At 40.7% G+C, this 18,373-nt stretch overlaps 1 protein-coding gene across 1 annotated transcript in view; it reads left to right on the top strand.

The window, feature by feature from the left end:
* The first annotated feature begins 2,050 nt into the window (after positions 1 to 2,050).
* gphna (gephyrin a) overlaps positions 2,051 to 18,373 on the top strand; it is a 33,335-nt gene continuing 17,012 nt past the window's right edge. The window contains exons 1-13 of the mRNA XM_053434292.1: positions 2,051 to 2,194; positions 4,761 to 4,839; positions 4,929 to 4,986; positions 8,210 to 8,302; positions 8,518 to 8,612; positions 8,752 to 8,818; positions 9,622 to 9,915; positions 11,506 to 11,607; positions 13,216 to 13,353; positions 15,154 to 15,196; positions 17,400 to 17,537; positions 17,721 to 17,813; positions 18,047 to 18,102. Coding sequence (XP_053290267.1) covers positions 2,131 to 2,194; positions 4,761 to 4,839; positions 4,929 to 4,986; positions 8,210 to 8,302; positions 8,518 to 8,612; positions 8,752 to 8,818; positions 9,622 to 9,915; positions 11,506 to 11,607; positions 13,216 to 13,353; positions 15,154 to 15,196; positions 17,400 to 17,537; positions 17,721 to 17,813; positions 18,047 to 18,102 — 1,320 coding nt within the window. The 5' untranslated portion in view covers positions 2,051 to 2,130. The remainder of the gene's footprint in view (positions 2,195 to 4,760; positions 4,840 to 4,928; positions 4,987 to 8,209; positions 8,303 to 8,517; positions 8,613 to 8,751; positions 8,819 to 9,621; positions 9,916 to 11,505; positions 11,608 to 13,215; positions 13,354 to 15,153; positions 15,197 to 17,399; positions 17,538 to 17,720; positions 17,814 to 18,046; positions 18,103 to 18,373) is intronic.

The raw sequence follows: 18,373 nt of genomic DNA on the forward strand, positions 1-18,373 counted from the left end.
CTCCAGTGTCAGTCAAAATGAAGAGACAGGGTGAGACTTTCCTACCAGGTCAATGGCTGTTTTGGGGCAGACAGTACAATTCTTCAATCAATCAAATTTTATTTGTATAGCCCATATTCACAAATTACAATTCATCTCATAGGGCTTTAACATGGTGTGACATCCTCTGTCCTTAACCCTCAGCAAGAGTAAGGAAAAACTACTAAAAAAACCCCTTTAACAGGGTAAAAATACGTAGAAACCTCAGAGAGAGCCACATGTGAGGGATCCCTCTCCCAGGACGGACAGAAGTGCAATAGATGCCACGTGTAGGAAAACATCATCAATTCTTATTGCCCCATGCAGATTTAGTTCAATAAAGAGAACAGCATATTATCAGGCATGGGTAAAATGGAAGTTATTAGCCTACCTGGTTAATTGAGCCCTCTTTGTTGATGCATGCAATTAGTTGGTAGCAGATTTGTTTGTGGTCATATCTGAGGTTAAAAAACATTTAGTCATCTGCATCATAATCGTCATGATCATCAACATCATCACATATCCACAAGTCTTACATTACATGTCATTTAGCTGTTGATTTTATCCAAAGCCACTTCCAATTAGTGCATTGAACATTTATGAGGGGCCATTTTGGGTTCAGCATCTTGCCAAAGGAAACTTCGGCATAGGCTGGGATTTGAGCGACCGACATCCTGGTTTAAGAATGTCCGCTCTACCCCTCAGCCACAGGCACTTGAGTAGCCAAACTAAGTTGTTTGTTTGCAATTTTGCGGGATTATGCAACATCTACTGGTCAGATAACCACAAAATGAGGTGGATGGATGTGGTATTAGTCAGGGAAGAGACCGTTCACTTTGGTTGTGTTCTGGAACAGGGGGCAGAGCCAGGATTTTGTATTTCATTTCTTTATTATAGCGAGAAAGGGCAGTTTTCAACATTGTTGTGAATTTCTAAAGAAATAAAAGATCTTGAAAAAAAACTAGCATGTTTAGCAGACTCCTATCTATTAGTGTGTGTGCTTTTGGGCAGCTGGATTGAATTTAATAGTATTGTTGGCCCAAGTATAAAATACAGTACATCATAAATGTCCACACATATAATGAAACACAAAAATAAATAAAAGAAAACACTTAAAGAGTACAAGGCAATATGCCAATAAGAAAATGTCTACCTAATTCACTAAGATAAATCACACAGCCAAAGAATGTCTTTTAAGAAAAATCATCCAGACATTAATGGTCCAAATGGTGGCTGTGTCCCAGGTCACTGGTGGAGCAGGATGTCCCAGATACAGAGCAGCTCCCCCCTTCATGGTCCCTCAGCCCCATTTGCTGTGGTGACAACTGAATGCATCTTGTCTTCAACTCAGTCAGCAGGCTGATTTTCCGCCAGTCACCAGGTTGCTACACACCACCACCACATGACACTGTAGTTCCTCATCACAAGGCATGTAACACTACCCCAAGCATCCACATCCCTGTAGTTTGTTTTTAGATTTGAACTGACTGATTTCTCATTCCTTCCTCCCACTCTCTATCTACTGTTGGATCCTGCTATACCTGTAGTATTCAATGCTGAATTATGGTTCAGTATAAGCCTGGGATATTATTTGGCAGACAAATGAGTTCAAGAACACACAATTGTGTTATCCAAACAGAACATGTAAATATGTAAATAATATAATAATATAATAAGAATATGCTAACACACAGCAATCTGTACTAGACAAAAAAAATGACTATAACCAATTAGTGACTTTTAGATACCTATCATGTCCGTTTTTATGTTGTTGAGTGCCAAACAGATCCCAGCTACTTATAATATGATATATAATATCGTAATAATATCTATCTATTTAATTGTAGAAAGGACAAATAGATAAATAAACCGTTTTTTTAATAGAAGACGATTTATCGGAACTTGTAAGAGCTTGCTATTAAACTTAAAGTAAATTTGGTTCTAAATGGAGTAACGGCTGATGATACCGTGACACGCGCGCGCGCACACACACACACACACACACACACCCACACGCACACGCACGCTCGTCCTCCAGAGGTGCAGCAGCAGCCTCGCGCACCACATTGTTTCTATGTACGTGCCGTCACAGTGCAGACAGAGGTTGTAAATATGGCGGCGGACGGAATGGTGCTCACCAACCACGACCATCAGACCCGAGTGGGCATTCTGACGGGTAAGCGAGGCCGCTCGGTAAAATGTGACAGGACGGTTCTTCGCGGTTTACACCGGAGCCGTTTGGCCGCGGGTTGCTTGTGCGCGTCGGTGTCACGATGCGGGCTGTCCTCGCTGCGGTGCTAGCTAGCGGGCTGCTAGCCTCGCCGTAGCGCTGCCTGGCTGCGGACAGCTCGCACCGATGTGCACATTCGCTCGGAATCCACGCTATTCGCGGTTCTGAGCCGGAGTTGGACACGCATTCATTTACATGCGAGGACGGGCTGTCATGTTTAGTGTTGCAGCGGACAGCACGGGGACATGTTTAATGTAGCGTCAAGGCGGAACATGTACCACCGGCGGAGACTTTCAAAATAAGGTGTCTATTCCCGGGTGGCGCGAGTGCTGCAATGGGCTTTAATGGGAACTGTGCTTTCAATTCGACAGGAACGACAGTAAATATCCGCTGCATTATTCATGTCCCTTTGCAGAGCCGATACGATGGCGGCGGTGTTTTTAGGCTGTTGTTGATGAACGTTTCCTTCGAGGTTCTCTTGACCGCCCCTCAGGCTCGATGTCTGCGTCTTGTGTGTAAATAAAAGGGCGAAATGTACATTTGTGAATCACGAGTCGTGCCCATTAAAAGCTAGTTAGGAGGCTTCGGTGAGCGGAGATGAATTGAGGTGCAGGTGGATCTGCTCTAATTATCTCGGCTGATGTTGGTTGGTTGGTGGGTGAGAGTCGTGCGGCGGAGTCACTGTCACCGGGACCGGTCCACAACCGGGTGACACTCACCGGTAGCTCCGCTGTCTCCTAGCCGGGGAGGCAGAGGGGGACGTGAGAGTAATGCTAAGAGGACGTCAGGCAGCAGCAGCAGCAGCAGCTGGCAGAGAAGTCTGCTGTGCTCTCACTTGCTAGCTTCTCGTCTACCAGCAGCTACATGGCTGCTCTCCATCCACCTGACAACACACAGGCTCCTGTCACCTTCACACACAACTGTGTGTGTGTGTGTGTGTGTGTGTGTGTGTGTGTGTGTGTGTGAGTGAGATCACGTATGTGTGATCACGTATGTGTGGCTGTATTTTTTTACATGTCTAACAGTGGAGGAGACATTTGAACTAGAAGGCGTTATGTCTAAGGATCACAGGGCCACAATGTACACAGAGGGGCCAATTATATGGCAAACATCCATTCACAATCCCTGATTCAGTAGGGGGCACATTTAAAGGGATAGTTCACTGAAAACGAAAGTCACTCATCATTTACTCACAACTAGGCCGATTGAGGGGTGGGTGGGTCTCAGGGGTAAACAGTGTTGCAGCCGAATCCGATACAATTGAAGTAACTGGTGATCAAGACCTGACATGCAAAAAAACCCCAGAAAAAACATAGCATGCCTCCAACTGCTCGTGTGGTGTCATCCAAGTGTCCGCATGCCACGACATTCATGTTCGACTTGAAACTAAATGTCCTCTGATATCTTCCTATGAGGTGAGGCCCATTAGACACACCATCAGTAGCTAAGTCAGCTAGCTTAGCCCTGTCTGGTGGACTATAGGCTTAAAACACAGTGTCAATGACCTTGTTTCGTGTCCAATATCAATGTCGGGGCTTGCGGACACCTGTGTGATGCCACACGAGCAGTATGGAGGGCTGTTATGTTTTTAATAATATTCAGAATCAATTACTTCTTTATGACATTGAATTTTTTTTTTCGTGAAACGTGAAACACTGTCTATGTTCACATGGACTACAATATTTCGATTCAGTTTTATTCAAGAGAATTCAAGATTCACGACAATAGCCTGAAATAGACACCACCATGTAAACAACATTTTCTGATTTCTGTAACCTCAATAAGGTCATACTCGAGAAATATTCTAATTACAGGTTCATTGTGTTGAACTTAATGACATCTAGGGTGGAAGTTTTTATGTTGCAGCTGAATACCCATGATAACCTGTGGTTATACAAACTTAAAAAGTTGTTTAGTTTGTCCATTTTTGGCTACTGTAAAATATCATGGCGGCCTCCGTAGAGAAGACCTGCTCCCAATGCAAATATTAAGTATTTAAATATAAAGGGCCCATTTGAGGGTAAACAAATAAAATATTTTTTTTTACAATTTAGATGAAACGCTAGTGAAAACATCACTAGGATTATTTTACATTTAATTTTGTATTTGCCAATAGATCCCTTTCACCTAAATCTTACACACTGAACCTTTAAGACACGTTGAGGATTTCGACCTGGAGACATGTTTTAATCACATTATTACGTCCTATTGGAATCTTTTTAATGTAAGGGGACAATGCCAATCACTGCACCACCGTGCTGCCCTCTATATGTCTTATTCAGAATTAGGTCAATAGTGAAAATATTGCTGTCCATGTAAACAAAGATGCAAACACTCAATCACAAGTCTGGGTAAAATCACCAAGTGTGAAATTCCATTCAAGTGTCATATGAGGCTTATTTTGGATGACAATCTGTTTCATATGTCAGTTTTAGTTATAACTGTAGTCAGTCATAGTGTGTGTGCCTTCACAGACCTTCTCCTCAGTAACCTGAACCTCTCTCTTCTTCAGTCAGTGACAGCTGTTACAAGAACTTGGCTGAGGACAGGAGCGGAATCAACCTGAAAGACCTGGTCCATGACCCCTCACTGTGAGACTATATATAAAACTTACAGTCTGCACACAAGCTGACACAGACACACACATTTCACTCACTGTATCTTTGTTCCCCCCCTGCAGGTTGGGAGGAGTCATAGCAGCCTACAAAGTAGTTCCAGATGAAATCGATGAAATCAAGGTGCGTGTCTTTGCTTTGAGCTCACGCTCAACCGAATTACTCACAGTCTGTGAGACAATGGGCCTCATTCACTAACGTGTGTGCAGAAATGTTCTTACTCTCCGTAGAAAATAAGTGCGTTTGCAAAAACACCGCCGGATTCATGACACGTTCGCATCAGCCGATTTTGTTATCCCCACCATGCGTATTCTTGTGAATCAGAATCATTTAAAATCGACAGGTGCGTGTCTATTCTCTGTAATTAGCATACTGCCACGCCTCTATTTCAATATAAGGACATCTGCTGGTCATGGAAAGAGCGGTGTCCTGAACAGAGAAGTTGAAGTCATAAGAGAGAACAATTATTTCACAGCAGAAATTGAAGTAATCTGTATCGTGTGTTACAGAGTGACGATGTTTAAAAAATTCCACCTGGGCTGCTATAACTGAGGTGGTGAATGCTGTGTCCTGCACAGAGCTGAGCACTAGAGCTGTGGACATTTCTCCCTTCTTAGGCACATCGCGATGTGGACGTTTACGCCGCTGAATAATTATAACCACTGTTGCTTCAGAATCAGAACAGATGCTCATTAAAGGTCCGGTCGTCCTGTCTCTGTCGGAGTCTGCTTCCTCACTCTGACCTGCGCTCACTTTACACTTTAGCACCTTAAACACCATCACTGATCACAAGTTATTGGGACACGTACAGTGCTTTGTGTTTGTTTGATTCACTTAAGAGTTCGAGACACATTTAAACTTGCGACACAACACGTGAATTGACGCGCACAGTCAGGACATCGGGGTTAAAGAGACCTGAACGATCTGGAGTCATGATCTGAAATCATCGGTTCAAAATAGTACCATGTGATTATCAGTTCAAGTCTGAAGAGGGACAGAGGCGTGAACACACACACACACATACATACAAAAACACACACACACAAACATACAAAATCACACACACACACTCTTGCAGACAGAAGTTATCCCTGCAGATTAAGAAGCAGCGCGGAGCAGTGTCACTTGTTGACCAGCAGAGTAATGCGCCTCAGTTCTGTTGCGCTGCCAAGGGTCTGTGTGTGCTACTAGCTAATTAGTTATGGCATACAGGTACTTTACTAAAGTGGAGACAGTAAAGGTGACCTAATACAGTCTATTAGGTCAATAAACAATTTAACAAAAGCCAAAACTGTTATATTTCTATATGAACATTCTCATATACTCCATTGTAAACTAAGTTAGTTAAAAGGGTGTGTGTTTACATTTTCCAGGACAGCTGGTCCATCACTTTTCTGACAAAGTTCTAAATTAGTTTTTACTCTGCGAAGAAATTTAGGTAAGAACATATTGATGAATCCCAGATGTTTGCGTTACAAGTTTGGATGTACAAATCTGTTTGTCCAAATTAATAAAGTTTTATGAGCAGTTGGCAACGACCATCTGCCTATTTTTTTTACTGATTTTTATTTTGTGTTTTAAGATTATTTTTTGTCTTGTCAACAACAATCCAAAGACATTTTGTCTAGCTGTCGTCACAGATATGTTAGTCAATTTTTTGTCGTGATTTTTTTTTTTTTTTTAATGCTTTCTAACTATTTTGAGGTTTCATCTGTCACCTTCTTTGTCTACAGTTCACAGGTTTGTAGGTGTCATCGTCACTGCTCTTTAGTCGTATACACACTGACTCACCTCTGTAAATGATGTTAGCATTTCCAGACTCTCTGAACAGAACCGCTTTCTCTCTAATCTACTCTGGTACAGTTGATCCTTCTAACCAAGCATCACTGCAGCTCCCTATGCTATGAGTCATTCAGAAGCTGGATCCACTCACCTCACCAACATACTGTTCACTGTCTGGGTTTAGTTCAGAACATCAACACATTCCTTCAGCGAATGCCCAGAGGGAGATGATGGTTCCTGCCGACATTGAATCTTGGAAGTTAACAACTCCTTTGATGGCAACATTAAAGTTAGCCAACAAAAGCCTTTTTCAGACATGAACTCCAGAGAATGTCTGCACAATTGGGTTCATACTCTCTGCGGAGTTTGCCTTTCACTCATGAACAATGCACCACAAGGTTCTCAGTTCAAACCCATTTACAACAACACAGAATCTCTGGAGCATTCATTTGAGGAGTGGTGCAGCAAGCAGAGGAACAACGTAACATATTAATTCAGCTGAGGAGATCACGTTTTTATTTACAGCACATCGACACTGACATTGGCCGTTATCACCAAAAACTCATTGGTGGCTTCTACCTGTGTGGCACCGCTTTTACATCCTTAGATATTTCATTTATCTTTTATATTTCAGTTTTGCTTCTGTTGTGTGTTCGTGATGTATTCAACAACATTTATCGGATGATCAATTGACTGATATGCCTTTAACAGACATATATCAGAATTGGTATTCGTGTTTGCTGTTGTGCATAGATATAAATACTTTTATTTTTAAGAATAAACAATGCATTGACATTTTGTTTTGTTTATGTTTACATTAACATGAAAATGTAAAAATGTAAAAATGTTTTATATATGTTTCTATATGTATGTTTCTATTTTAGTTTTCTAATGTATAGTAATTTCGAATAATAATATTTAATAATATTAATTTAGTTAATGGTAAATCTGTCATATATCCAGTCTGAATAAGGTTATTGAGTCATAGGGGTTTGATAATGACATCAGAGGAATTATTGTCAATTAAAAAATATACTTATATATATTTCGTCCCGTATCAGAAATTGTATCTGTCAGGCTGCATATAACATTACTTACAGTCATGTAACTTTGTGAGACATATTTTAAGCAGTGGAGTAAACATTCAAACGTGTCCTTTGTTTTATTCACTGGCAAAAAATGTAATACGTTTCATCATATTACATGCTTTAGTCTAGTTTAGTTTTACTCATTTTTCAACATAGTTCCCATAAACACTATTGAAATGTTATATCTGTCCATCATCCAACACTCAGCCAGTTATGATTCCTCGGTACAGGGGTGACAGTCACTTAATGCAGGCAGAATATGAGATTTGTGTTGATCCCAATGGGGAAATTCTCTCTGGAGGTTCTAAGGAGCACCTTCGAGCTGGTTGTCTTGCTCCTAATACACTTGACCAGGACAAATGTTAATTATCAGTGGAATTCTAACCCGAATGTGCCTTAAAGTAAAATGTCTTAACCATTGCAGGAATCATTGGATTCAGAGAATTGACTTTGTGTGCGGGTTTATGTGTGCGCAGGACACTCTCTTGGAGTGGTGCGATGAACAGGAGCTGAACCTCATTCTGACTACTGGAGGAACTGGCTTTGCACCACGAGATGTAACACCTGAGGTACACACAATAACACCCTGACATTGTTTCATTAAAACAAAGTTGGTTCTGATTAAATACAAGAAATTGAAAGACTAAACTAATAAGTCCTGTCTAAAAATGCTAAACGTGTTGAAAGAACATATTCTGAATTAAATGATACAAACTAAATCGTTGGGACACACAAACACCTGAAAAGATTTATCAAAGTCAGAGTCCTTTTGTTTATGTTGTAGGCAACCAGAGAGGTGATAGAGCGAGAGGCCCCAGGTATGGCTCTGGCCATGCTTATGGGATCCCTCAACGTAACACCACTCGGCATGCTGTCCAGGTAAAGACTTGATGTTCTCGCTACTCAGTCAGACATACTGCCAACTGTTAAATGCCATTCTAATGAGTTTGATTGTAACCAGATGATGTTTGTGGTGTCCTCTTCTGGTCTAAACGGCTCTCTTCTACCTTGTTTCCAGGCCGGTGTGTGGTATCCGTGGTAAGACTTTGATCATCAACCTGCCAGGAAGCAAGAAGGGCTCTCAGGTACGATTTCTTTGACTTAACTCACCCATGCTTACTGTGTACTTTATTAGAATGACATATATCCTCACTCATTTAATTTACTCAACTTACGTTTGACAGAACTTCACAAAAATGACAATAAATTCAGTGACGAGCACTCTAAGTGTAGGTCCTGAACTTTACTGGGGACTTCATGTTGTGCTAAATTTTCAGCACTTGATGCTCATTTGGGATTTATATTTGAGCTTGTTTGCCAAATTTAGCAGGTTTACCTGTGTAAAGATATACCTTGGATAAAACATAAACTTATATGGCACTTACATATAGCACTTTGTAGTTTGGCTTTCTTGAAGCAAATTGTACTCACATGATTCTTGTTTTTCTGGGTTTGTACCCTCATGGATGAATGCACTTATTGTAAGTTGCTTAGGATATAAGGGTCAGCTAAATGTAATGTAATGTAAAAAAGAAAAGAAAACACAGGTATACACGCTTATTTGGCTTGACAAGCAGTTTGACCTGAGTCTAGCTTCTTCTTTCGAGGTCGAGGATTTTATTACATAGAGTGTAACAGCAACACTGGAATAGCAATGAAGTCAGAGCATGACGCGTCAATGCTTACTCCACTTACACGTATAACCGGTAATTTTGAAAAGAGGTATATGTTATCTGGTAATAATGTGTCAGTGTTAGGATTTCAGATTTCCTGGTCCCAAGCAGCAACAAATAATCAGTGAATGCAGCCTATGTACTGTGTGTCCATATATACGCATATATTTTTTTTTATTGATTTTGTTATATTATAATTTATTTTTTTGCTCTAGGAGTGTTTTCAGTTCATCTTGCCCGCTCTGCCCCATGCCATTGACCTGCTGCGGGATGCAACGGTCAGAATTAAATACACACATGCCGCTTTGGAGCAGCTGCCGTCCCCTTCCTCTTTGCTGGCCAACACACACATCAACACTCACAACAACATGCACACCATGGAGCGCGGCACCCAGTGTGAGGATGAGGACGATGAGGAGGAGGACATTAGGAGAGGTCACCATGTGCACAACCACCACCATCCCCAGCATGGCTCCTCCCACATCACCGCAGCTGCTATTGCTGCCAAGGTAACCGTCCGGCGAGCCACGAGAACACCAGAGCTGCTGCTGAAATCTTGATAGATAAAACTTTAATGATCCCTGTGGGAAAATTGGGTCATTGCAGCAGCAGGCTACTGCACTATAGATACTGCTCTAATGCCATAGGCTGATGCTACTCCAAACAGAAATCACAGATTAGTGACAAAGGGGAGACAGCCCCACAGAGTATTTCAGGATGTACAGTATGTCTTTTCTTCAAATTTGAAATTAATATTTTACTAGTCTAAGTTAAGCTGAAGAAAGTTGCTGTTTGAGGAAATCTTAGTAAAACATTTCCTAGGAGATAAGGAGGGTGAAATGATGGTAGCTAAACCAGGACCCTTTCACATGCCATTAAGGTCCCAGTTACACTCGGTGATATGCAGTCTGTATCTGGATACTGGAAAAGCTTGTTCTCAGCTGTAGACTGTTGACAATTGCAAACAAATTGATTAAGCAGGTGGATGTCACTCTTATTGGCTCTAAGCCTGGTATAAGTGCATTGCATACCCGCTATATTCTAATTTGTCCTGCAGATTTCACAATGAACCAAAAAATAATATTAGACATCTCATAATAAGAAATCACTAACTTGCTGATTGGCATTGTACAGTTGTGCGCAGCGCTATTTGCCACATGCTCACTTGTGCTATCATCCATAGTCAAGTCTTTACCGTCCACACAGTCAGACCTCATAGATTCAGATGCAGTTGTGTGAGTACCTGCAAGTAGCATGCAACGCAGCTCTCTCCCACTCATGAACTTGCCTTTACTCTTTTGTTTCCCCGACATCACAATGTCTACGTGCACCTCACAACCTCCATAGATTGAAATAGTTATGAGGGACATGCTGCAGAGGAAGTGAAACACAATTTCTGGAACCACATATTTATTCCCAGCAAAATTTCATAGGTTCTTTCCTGACCCATACTGTAACCCTCTATCGAGTTTCATGGTAAGCTGTCTATTAGTTTTTGTGTAATCCTGCTAACTAAAAGACAGACCAATAAAGTGAAAGCATAATCTCTTTAACGGAAGTTCTAAGGACATCATTGCAGCATTTCTTTGGGAGCACCAGGAGAGGGCTAAGGACAAGGGTCACATGATCACGGAGGTTAGCTAAGTTAGCACGCTTGTCCATGAGCCGTATATCCGGACAAAACATTAATCATAGCTGCTTCGCTCAATACACATTTATTATTTTATATTTCCCAACGTCTCCGTTTTAGCGTATCTTTAGCTCACTTGCTTTTATGTATTTACGATCCTCAGTGAGTGACTGTGTTGTACATTTTGTATTTTTCATTTCATTGGGCCTTTGACACCTGGGGTAATTGAGGTCTAAAGCCCTTGTCTAATGCAGATTATGTTGATTATTCAATGTTTATGTCATGAGTATTCACAGCACAGTTTAGATAATGATTAGAAGCATCTTCAAGAGGAGCTGGTATTAGATTCAGATGTGAACTTTTTGTATCTGTTCACCATTGAATTTCACTCACCTGTCTGTCCGTGCCCACATACATCTGTCTGTAAGTGTTTGTGTGTTTGTGTTCCCTGCATGTGTGTGTCCATCAGACAAGCCATGCTGTGGTCATGGCTAAGGGGGGTCCCTATCTGCCTGGCACCACACCCGCCCCACCCACTCATTACACCTGCTCCTGTACTCATGACCAGCAGGTGAGACACTCGTGCTGAGACGCATACAAACCCATCCTCCCTGTGCCATTTGTCAGCTGATAATGTCAGTAACACACTAACAAAGACTTGTCAAGATGAATCTTACACATTCCCGAAAAGCACATTTTCAAATATGAAGCACCATTTTCACGATGAGCATCTGGAATGTAGAGAAAATTAAGTTAAGTTTTCACAGAACACTCTAATCTTTAACATGCTACAATATGCATTATTTTTAGTTCATTTAAAGCTGCATTTAGTCAATGTTTTTTATGTGAACATTGGACCAAGTGATATAAGTGAGGTGATGAATCCACAGATAATTAACTTGGCTGTCGTCTTCAGCTCAGGAGAGTTTGGTTTTCTTTCACATCATTGTTTCTGTTTTCACCGCTCACATCTGAATCCACAGCACACTACATTATTACATTATACAAGAATAATTAATATTCCTTTAACTTTCCTCCAAGTGGATTGTTCATATTTTTCTATGTCAGCGCGTTGTGTGAATAGGTCCACTCCCTCAGGTGGCTCAAATCTCTATGTCGTTTAAAACGCTTGGAATGTATGACATGTAATTGCATCATATGTAAATGGAAAGCCATGTTTTAGGAATGATGCCAATCAAACATGAGCACAATCATATGTTAGGTGCTCCTGGATTAGTGCTGATCTTGGTTAGGACTTTGAACTCATGTTGCCTTCATTTCAGCTAGAAAAAATAAATCCTCTTGCTGCTGTTGACTAGATAATAATTCACATGATGGTTTTAGAGGCACAACATTAATCCTTGCTTAGATCATTAAAGATCGTCTGACGAATGGGAGCCTACACTCATTGATAATGATTGAAAGCAACAGTTTGTAGGTGTGACGATTAACGTTACAGCAAAACGTCCTGGGAAAAGCCTCCATGGATCTTATAAATAATTCAACATAGATAACGTAAATGTCCTGTGGGTCACATTGGTAATTCAGTGACGAGAGCACAGAAACTAAAATCACCCACATGTCCCTGTTACATGCTGCACACTCCAGTATCCATGAATGATTGCTTACTTCAAGGTCGACTCTGACAAAGTTACAAATTAACTTGCCTTCATCACAAACACAGTCCTGATGTGATTTGAGCAGCTGCAGAGGTTCTGTTTGTTCATTACTCCGTACACATGCTTCATTTCATTTATACATTGTGTTTGTGATTCCATTTCAAATTAAATTAATTTATTTTTATAAAAAGAAAGAAAATAACCATTATTACTGATCCCCTGAAACAATTTTCTTTAATACTTAATTGATAATGAACTTGAGTTAAATAACATTAGATTGATATTCTAGTATTTACTAACCAGTGATAAGTCAGAATATATTATGTGGATATAACTATAGGTTAAGACTCTGCAGGCAAGTTTACAGATCTCATTAAGTAAGAAATTAAATGTATTCAGCCGATTCATCAGTGCTATCACAGTGACTTTGCTTCTTAGTGTCATATGAAGCATGAGGACCAGTGATCACTGAGGAAACATGGATGATGTTGGTGTCTATGTTGGTGAAGTTTGTTCACATGTTTGTAAAAAAACAACAACAACATTGTGTGTGTGTCTAGATCCCGGACTCTATCATTTCTCGAGGCGTTCAGGTGCTTCCTCGAGATTCAGCCTCTTTAAGCTCCACCCCTTCCGAGTCACCACGGGCGACCCAGGCAACCTCCCGCCTTTCAACCGCCTCCTGCCCGACACCCAAGGTACACACTAAAAATTTACTTTTAAATGGTTTTGTTTTTGTGTTTATAGAGCGCTTTTCTAGTCTTGATGACCACTCAAAGCGCTTTACATTACAGTTTTACATTCACCCATTCACAGACACATTCATACAGTGCATCTATTCGCAGCACTATGTCATCTATGGGGGGCCATTAGGGGTTCAGCATCTTGCCCAAGGACACTTCGGCATGCTGATGGGTCAGACTGGGGATCAAACTGCCGACCTTCAGGTTGGAGGACGACCACTCTACCCCCTCAGCCACAGCCGCCCACCCATTATTTTTAAATAATACATAAGTTTGCTAAAATAAATTTATGAAAAATTGATAATTCCTGCATGATTGCAGTTACTCTTTTTTATTGGTTTTCACTTTACAACAGACTCCCAGTAAGGAAGAGGTCAGTCATTTGTTTTCCTATAACTTCAAAAGCAAACAATAAATAGTTTGCTCCCATTGGAACAACTGAGATTATTTGCTAAAACTTAAGAGTTATAGATTGGTAAGCACGTGTACCGAACAAATGCTGCGAGTCCACGCATGGAACTTGCTTGTGTGCATTTTACATTTCCTAGGGACAACTTTAGTGAAGGACCGGATGTGCTGTCGGCTCGTGGTCATATCGACCGCAGCCAAACAGGAGCGTGAAGACCCTCCCTCATCATATAAGTCTGCTATGTGAAATGTCATCACCAAAGTGATGTCCACTATCTTTGGAAATAACACGGAGCAAACAATTCAGAGCAAACCCAGCTCACCACTGCATTAGAGCTGCGACCTGCAAATAATTCAGACGGTGTCAAAGCAATAACGAGCGACATATGGGTTTTTATAGCAGCGGACATTCTGTTTTAAAGTTATGTCTTGTCCGCATTTCAGCCAGCAAGTAATTTATAGTCAGTCTTTATAAACCTCTGTCCCTAGCGTAAGAGTTCTCCACAGCAGAGACATTGCTAGGACCAGCAGGGCATCAAACCCTCTCTGCAAACAAACTGGATAAGTTAATAAGAAAATTCAAATATTTAATAATGATAATCATATAATACAATAACGGTGCAGTTTAAGTACAGTTAATTGTTTACTTGCTGCACCTTAATGGATATTTATTTATTTTTATATTTATTTTACTTTGAAAACTTACTTAGGTAAGAAAGACACAGCCACAATCTGCTCAGTTAACCAGGGATGAATAAAAATGTATAAAATATCAGTTTAATGTTTTCTGTTCCTTGTTTCTACCTTACCAAAAATGTACCGAAAAAGTATCGAACCATGATTTTTGTGTAGCGTTACACCCTTATTTACTTTATTTAAGAATATATTTATTTTATAGTTTAGTTGTTTATTCTGTGTTAAAAAAAAAATATATTTTTTAAAGGAGCAATATATGCCAGAGCAGAGCTTTAATAATTACACAATGGAGCAGAACAATTATTGATAAACTAGTGAATGATCAATTAAGAAAGTAAAATGTCACTGCAGGTTTTGAAAACTGTGTCAGGAACTTCCTTCATAGCAAATATGAATAACTGACTGATATCTTACATGTGATGAAAGGACGGAGTGGAGATGATGTTTAAGTCAAACCCTGCACTCATTCTTGTCTCTGTTAATCCTGTGTTGTTCTGTGCAATCAGGGAATTTGACAAAGAGCTAAAATTCATGTTATTCATATTTCAAGGTCGTGTGTGTGTGTGAGAGACACTAATCAACATTTCAAACCTTTGCAAGCAGATTGTCCTGTCATGAAGGAGAATATAATATCTGTTTGTCTCTCTGCAGGTTCAGTCACGATGTGGCAGTAATGAGAACATTCTGAGAGCAAGTAAGTTCAATCTGTGTGTGTGTGTATGTATGTGCGCGCGCTTGTGTGGGGGCTGTCCTTCCAAAAGTCAATAACTTGATGCATTAGTCAAGAAGACCACTTTTTTGTAGAAGATAAAGAGCAAAGCCAAAGAACCACATATACTCCATTCAAGATAGAACATGGGTATAGAACAGTAGCATAGAAGATAACACAGCAAGCAAGTCGCAGACTCTTTTATCGATATGCGAGCATTATCGCATCGAATTGTTTGCCGTAAATGGGTTTACCAGCTTCTGATGATAAACTAGCGAGTTGAATACTTCACTTACACAACCAAACATTTAGTACTTGTCTGAAAACAACAACAACATCAGGTCCACATCTGTCCTGTATCCTCTGGCCTCTTTGAGCTCTCGCCAACGAGAGCAATATGCTGGGATATTCACTCTTACTCAGTTTCCTACCCGGTCGGTTTCTCTTTTCTTGTCTTCGTTTCCTCTGACAACATCCTTTTCAGTTTCCTTCCATGGCTCTACCATGATGTACACACCGAGAAGGGCCAGCTAGCTTTTTCTTATAGCTAGCTTCTAGATCGGGGCCCAGAAGTACGAGGCCGGATTACGCTCATTGTCCAGGTGTCTGTGGCTCGGGAGGTAGAGCAGGTCAGATCCTTAAGGACAGCGGTTCAATCACAGTCTCCCCAATTCCGCGTTCTTGCTGTGGTATCCTTGGCCAAGATACTGAACCCTAAATTAACCCGGACAGCTGAGCCAAGTAGATGAAGTGTGTGTGTGTGTGTGTGTGTGTGTGTGTGTGTGTGTGTGTGTGTGTGTGTGTGTGTGTGTGTGTGTGTGTGTGTGTGTGTGTGTGTGTGTGTGTGTGTGTGTGTGTGTGTGTGTGTGTGTGTGTGTGTGTGTGTGTGTGTGGTGAAAGGCAATTCTGTAGTGTGATGCACTTTGATTGGTCATCAAGAAAAGAGAAGCGCTCTATAAATACAGACCATTTACCATCTAGAGCAGGGGTTTTCAACCAGGGGTCCGCGACGGCATTGCAGGGGGTCCGCGAAACTTGCTTTGATATTTCAACACATTTCCAGATTACTAAAATATTTAAAATAAGAAAAATATGTCTAAAATAATATAAAGGTGATGACGGGAACCTTGAAACCGGCTTGGGACTAGAAACTGCCAGTAGTTTTCCCCTGTGCATGTGTGTTAAAGGTGGATGTTGAAGAGCGGTTGAGCTAAGTAGAAAAACTCTCAGGAGGTCTTGGAGATTTAGTTTGTATGATGGGAATTTTGATTTTCCCAAAAGGAAGGCCCAAAAGGGCAGAATTAATAATCAAAATATTAAATAAAACAAAAGAGCGAAAAACAAATACTTTGTAATAAGAAAAATATATTGGCATAATAGCCAAAACAATTAATTGCATAACAGTCAACTTTACCACGTTCGCTGGTTGAGAAACAATTTCTTAGGAGAGCTTTAGACACACACACACAGAATTACTACTCACGCATTAGGTGGGATTTGCTGCTGGTGATCATGAGGTTAAATTTAAGTAGCCCTCAAATTTAAGTAGCCCTCAATTATTTGTGTGATATTGTATGATTATCATTTGTGACATATTCTGCATTACTTTGTCATGTTCCCTATTCAGTTGTAGCCCCAGTTTATGTTGATTGTTATTGATCACCTTTACTTTAACGTTCTCTCACCATGTCAGCTACATGTCTGTACATTTAAGTCATGAATGTTATATATTGAGGTACATATGGTTCTGAGATGCAGTACAACTACAAACTGCATTTTAATTTTGTTTTCAATTCTTAAGCACTGAAAATCAACCATTTATTAGTTTTTTACACATTTTTGTAGAGTTGTTTGAGGTTTTTATATAAAACAACATGGAAAACCAAATGTTAAAACTTCCTTCTATCCACTTGCGCGCACACACACACACACACACAGACACACACACACACACACACACACACACACACACACACACACACACACACACACACACACACACACACACACACACACACACACACACACACACACAGGCATGTGCGCGCGTAGGCACATCAGTGGGCCGCGGATTACTTTCTAGTCAAAATGGTGGTCTCTGGGACAAAACCAGTTGAAAACCCCTGATCTAGAGCAGCATATTAACCATTTAATCACTCCCATTCTGTGTTTGTGTGTGTGTGTGCAGGCCACAGTGCAGTGGACATAAGTAAAGTGGCACGTCGTCATCGCATGTCCCCGTTCCCATTGACGTCAATGGACAAAGCCTTCATCACTGTTCTAGAGATGACACCTATTCTGGGAGTTGAAGTCATTAACTACAGAGGTGAGTCTCATCACATTACCTGTCTTCTTTCTGTCTGCTGCTATTTTAAGAACCAGGAGGAGAGGAGGAACTTATATCAGTAATCTGCAGCAGTTTGGTGCTCAATTGTCAACTATACACACATTCACGTTATCAATATTGTGTATCCTTTTTTTGGTACTGGTTGGTGGCTGCTCTCTGCAGACGGTTTGGGTCGAGTGCTTGCTCAGGACATCTACGCCAAAGACAACCTTCCTCCGTTCCCCGCCTCTGTTAAAGATGGCTATGCAGTGCGAGGTGAGACAACAAATCCGATATCATATTTGAAACCAGATTAATGTGATGGAGCATCCTTGAAAATTAATGCTATCTATTAATTTACTGTATGTTTGTTAACATGCTGACACGGAGTGAATTAAAGATCAAACTGTAACCTGTCATCTTAGCTGCCAGTCAAATTTTAAATAATCAATAAACGTGGTCTAATTTTCACAATTAACTGGATTTACATCATGTTCATTGACCTGTAGCTGCTGATGGCCCCGGAGATCGCTTCATCATGGGAGAATCACAGGCTGGACAACAGGTCAGCTCTAACACATTAACACTAATTTAGAGATCATGCCTTGAACTGTATCTAGTATCTAGCATTATTTGTTTAGCAACACAACTACTCACACTGTCAACAATATAACTGTTAGCATGTGTAAAAACAGTTCCACTACTATAACTACTGGGAGTAATACTGCTGAACAGGGCACATACGTCTGCCAAAGCCTAACTATCCCCTTATTGAATGTCACAGATTCGGGAGAAAGATAGTAGTCCCCAGTTGACCTCACAATTCTTGAATGAAT

Source organism: Pleuronectes platessa, chromosome 11 (assembly GCF_947347685.1).
Source record: "Pleuronectes platessa chromosome 11, fPlePla1.1, whole genome shotgun sequence".
NCBI classification, from domain to species: Eukaryota; Metazoa; Chordata; class Actinopteri; order Pleuronectiformes; family Pleuronectidae; genus Pleuronectes; species Pleuronectes platessa.